Source organism: Echinops telfairi, unplaced genomic scaffold (assembly GCF_000313985.2).
Source record: "Echinops telfairi isolate 266 unplaced genomic scaffold, ASM31398v2 ScPeMD7_6;HRSCAF=24_0, whole genome shotgun sequence".
NCBI lineage: Eukaryota > Metazoa > Chordata > Mammalia > Afrosoricida > Tenrecidae > Echinops > Echinops telfairi.
Genome location: NW_022103902.1, coordinates 87,808 through 92,856, shown reverse-complemented (window position 1 = coordinate 92,856; position 5,049 = coordinate 87,808). Strand labels below are relative to the sequence as shown.

Below are 5,049 nucleotides of genomic sequence, written 5' to 3'. Positions count from 1 at the left end.
TCAGAGGAAAGAAACTATGGAGAAGCTCATTATCAGTACAGAAATCCAGACCAGGGCTACTGGAACAGACCACCAATTGCTCATATGTAAGTTAGGGTTGATACAGAAGAAAATTGAAACAAGTCCATAAGAGCCAAAATGCACTTCGTTTATCCCACCCTAATTTCGAGAACATTTTTAAAAGAGATTTGATGCAATGAACACTAATTACAGAAGACCTGATGAGCTGTGGGATGACATCAGGAATATCATTCATGAAGAAAGCAAAAGGTCATTAAAAACAGGAAAGAAAATATCAAGATGTCCGAAGAGACTGACACTTGTTCTCAATCGTATAGTAGCTAAAGCAAATAGAAGAAATGCTAAGTCAAAGATCTGAACAGTACATTTTAGACAAAGTCAAATACAATGAAATGTGCAAAGACCCCGAGTTAGGAACCCAAAATTTAAGTACACAGTCAGATCTTAAACCTTAAGAAAAAATTTAAAATAGTAAAGACTTGAGTTTCAACAGTGTAAGATTCTATGAGCAAAATATTGAATGCTGCAGGAAGCATCAAAACAAGATGCAAAGAATACAGTCACTGTACCAGACAGAACTAAGTTGACATGCAATCATTTGAAGAGGAAGTGTACGAGGAACAACCAATAGTACTGAAAGAAAAAGTTCAAGCTGCACTGAAAGAAACAAGCTGATGAAGTAGTGCAAGTATTCTTTTGTCTATGCCAGCTACTTGGCCAACTGAATGGAAGAGATCCATATAGGTACCCCTTACAAATAAAGGTGACCCAACAGAATGTGTAAATTATAGAACAGTACCATAACTGCTAGAGGTCCCGGCCGGATTCAGAAGAGGCTGTGGAACAATGGGTATCATCAAACTTACTGCGATCAAGTTGATGCCAACTCAAGCGACTCTACAGGACAGGGCAGTACTACTCCATGCAATTCCCAGACTGTAACTGTTTCTGGGAGTAGAAAGCCCTTTTTCTCTCAAAGCAGCTCATGATTTTGAACTGCTAACCTTTCTGATTGCAGCCCAACACATGACCACTACACCACAAGGGCTTCCTAAGGATATTATAGCTGATATCAGATGGATATTGGCTGAAAGCAGAGAACATCAGAAAGAAGTTTGCTTGTGTTTCACTGACTCAAAGCAGAGGCATTTGTGTAGGTCATAACTAGCTTTGGACATCCTTAAGAATGAGAATCCTGGAACACTTCGTTGTTCTTTTGCACAAAGTACACATGGGTCAATAGGTAGTTGTGGGAACAGAACAAGGGCATATGGCATAGTTTAGTGTGCATCAGGGTTCTATACTCTCACGATACTTATTCAATCTGTATGCTGAGTAAATATTCAGAGATGCTGAATTACAGAAGAATGTAGCATCAGGATTAGATAAAGGCTGTAACAACCATTTCCAATACGCAGATGACAAAACCTTGTTTGCTGAAAGGGGGAACTTGGAGCCCTTGTAATGAGATCAAGGATTGCAGCGGTCAGTATGAATCAAAACTCAATACACAGAAAGCAAATTCTCATCAATTGAAACAATGCGTAACATAATAATCAATGGGAGAAAAGATTAAAGTTGTCGATGATTTGGATATACATTCTGTTTGGGTACACAATCAATGCTCATGGAAGAGATCAGAGGATACACTGCACAGAGTTAATTGTTATACAAGACCTCTTTAGTGCTGAAAAGCAAGCTATTACTTTGAGGACAAGGGGGCGCCTAACCCAAGCCATGGAATTTCAATTGCCTTATACGGATATGAAAGTTGGACACTGAATAAGGAAAATGGAAGAATCTATGCATTTGAATTATGGTGCCAGCAAACAATACTGAAAGTACTATGGACTGCTAAAAGCACAAATCTATCTTGGAAGAAGTACAGCCAGAATGCTCCTTAGAAGCAAGGATGGCGACACTTCATCTCATGTACTTTGGACAGATTGTCAGGAGAGATATCACGCTTGATAAAGGAGTTTAAACAGTCCATGTTAAAGCAACTAATTTTCACCTGAAATTTGTTATTAGCTTTAAACTACTTTCTTCCTCCTTCATTCTTGAGTAACAGAAATAAGAATATAATACTTACAAACTCAAAACATGAACATTTAAATTCTATTACAATGATAACTCTCAATTTTCTGATGTTCCTGGGTATCAGCAGATTTATAAATGTAGAGAGGAATAAACAAAGAAACATTTTCATTAAAAACAGTTTTGCATAAACTGTACTTGTTTATTTACAATTTTAATTTACAAACAGTAACACAAACATCTTTACATTAATATGAAAAAAAGCCCCATGGCAGAGTGGGGAGAAATCAGACTTTGGACATTTCTACAAGGAGTCAAGAAAAGGGAAAAGGGAACAGTGGCAGGGGAAGAGTTATAAATAACAAGAATTGTACGAGGTGCAATTTCATACAAATGTCCTCAACCACTCAAATTTTAAAAATTTAGGTATCAGAATAAAATTTCTTGAATTATGTTGCCTTCTGTTCACTTGATTGCCATTAACTATACTAAAATACTGGCTGTTAACAGGGTATATCTAAATATTTCTCTTATCAACCGATGAACATAGAGCATGAAAGATTGTGTGGATTTGCTATTTTCCAAATAGCTTTCATAAGTTATTTCATAACCCCAAATGCACTCCCTTTTTAAAATCAAATGTGTCTACTACACATTTCAATAAATTAAAATGCAGACTGCAAAATAAATTAGATCACTTTCTTTTTTTGTATTAAAAGAAAAAACTTGTTTTCAAATCAATGGAACTTTAATAAATGAAAATCAAAAGAAGATAAATTTCTGTAAATGAAAAGAATTATCATTCATTAAACTGATTATTTGGCTTTAAGTGGAAGTTAGTGTGGTCACAGACCATAATCTCAATGAGGAGAAATACTTGTTTATAATATCCTAAATCAAAATATCCAATTTATAATAAAGACTTTTTTCCAGATGAAATTCTGATCCCCAAATGGCAATTTTAGGCTCACATGCTTATTTTATTATAAAGCTTCTGTTACTCCTTAGAAACTATGAGGAGGTGCTTTAGTACTTCTGAAGCACTGTTTGCAATTTATTAGCTAAAGGTGTAAACGTGATTTAGAAACTGAAATATCAACATTTTCCTAGTTGAACTATATTTTTCAGTTGGCTAGAATATTCCTTTATTTCATTAAAAAGAATTCACTCTTTTTAAGAACAGAAACAGTTAATTAGCCTGTGTAAAACTTTTTAGTTTCTGATATTTCTCAGAGGATAAAAGTAAAAGGGAGTCTCTCCAACTAATTCTATCTCTAATTTTCAGTGAAAATATTGCCAAGTATATTTGTATATGGTTATTTTTAAACCTAAAAGTGATGCATGTTCCCTTAGAACAGCTCTTCAAAATAGAACTGTTTGTTGTACCCTTGGTCCATGAGGGTATGGGATTAGTTACTTCAAATTCACTTAGTAAAACACTTTACAAAACTGAAAATGCAAAAGGAGGTTTCAAAATTTTTTTTAACTTTTCAGAGATTGATTATAATTTACACTTTTGTAGACTGTTATTCAAGCACCCCCACAAGCACATGAAAGGTATCTCTAATTAGTATTCAGTCAGGAAAATAGGTCCATGTTTTTCTTAGTTGCCTTCATTTCTTTTTAAATGGCTTCTTTTAGATTAACTGTCCAAAGCATCCAACACTTTCATGATCTGTTGTTTTATGGCTTTGGTAGCATCCCCTGCATTTGGAATCAAGTACCTATGGGAAAAAGAAGAAGAAAAAGATATATATCTGTGTATCATGCTTTTAAAGTAGTTGTAATCTCCTGTGAATAAAAATTTGCTTTTCTAAAATAGAATTGGGAGCAGAGAAAATTCCTGCTCAGGTCACAAAAAATCAATCTCTCACTAAATTTTAGTTGAAAATGCTTGTTATTAAGCTTGATGTTCAGGAGACAAAATGATTCCAAAAGGGCATACTCTTTCAGCCTCACCAGCGCATTTTAAACTTATAAGATACCAAGTTCTCAGATATCTTTTAAACATTTTATCTCAGCAAGTGAATTTACTTTATAATAAAAAATTATAATATTTTAAATATTTTTTCATTTATAACTTACATCATTATCTTCTTAGCATTCAGTTTATTAAGTAAGTTTTGTGTGATGTTGAAATACGCCAGAAAAAATACTTAAATAAGCAGCTGTTTACTTACCCTTTAAAGCTAATTACATTTATCTGATAATGATGACCAGATATCATTGATTAGGTTCCAAACATGACAGCCCCATGTGCATCAGAGTAGAACAGTGTCGCTCTATTGGGGTTTGTTTGTTTTTTTAAATCATTTTATTGAGGACTCGTACAACTCTTAGCACAATTCATCCATCCATCCATTGTGTCAACATTTGTACAGTGGTTGCCATCATTTTCAAAACATTTTCTTTCTACTTGAGCCCTTGATTATCAGCTTCTCATTCCCCCCCTCCCCCTAATCCTTGATAATTTATAAATTATTATTTTTTCATGTCTTACCCTGACCGATGTCACCTTCACCAACTTTTCTGTTGTCCATCCCCCTGGGAGGGGGGTATATGTAGATCATTGTGATCGGTTCGCTTTCTCTTCCTCCACCTTCCCCTTACTCTCCTGGTATGGCTACGGTCATGAGGGGTTTATCAGTCTCTGGTCTAGCCAGATTTGTATAGTAGAATTGGGGTCATGATAGTGGGAGGGGGGAAGAGGGGAGCGGGGAAGCATTAAAGAACTAGAGGAAAGTTGTATATTTCACTGGTGCTATACTGCTCCTTGACTGGCTCGTCTCCTCACCACAGTCCTTCTGTAAGAGGATGTCCAATTGCCTGGAGATGGGCTTTGGGTACCCACTCCACACTCTCCCTCATTCACAATATGTTTGATGCCTGATCCTATCAACACCTCATGATCACAAAGGCTGGTGTGCTTCCTCCATATGGGCTTTGTTGCTTCTCAGCTAGATGGCCACTTGTTTATCTTCAAGCCTTTAA

The 5,049-nt window shown here is 35.6% G+C and overlaps 1 protein-coding gene across 1 annotated transcript in view; it reads right to left on the bottom strand.

The window, feature by feature from the left end:
- Positions 1–2,223: 2,223 nt before the first annotated feature.
- Positions 2,224–5,049, bottom strand: part of TBC1D23 (TBC1 domain family member 23) — an 81,354-nt gene continuing 78,528 nt past the window's right edge. The window contains 1 exon segment of the mRNA XM_045286145.1: positions 2,224–3,782. Coding sequence (XP_045142080.1) covers positions 3,701–3,782 — 82 coding nt within the window. The 3' untranslated portion in view covers positions 2,224–3,700.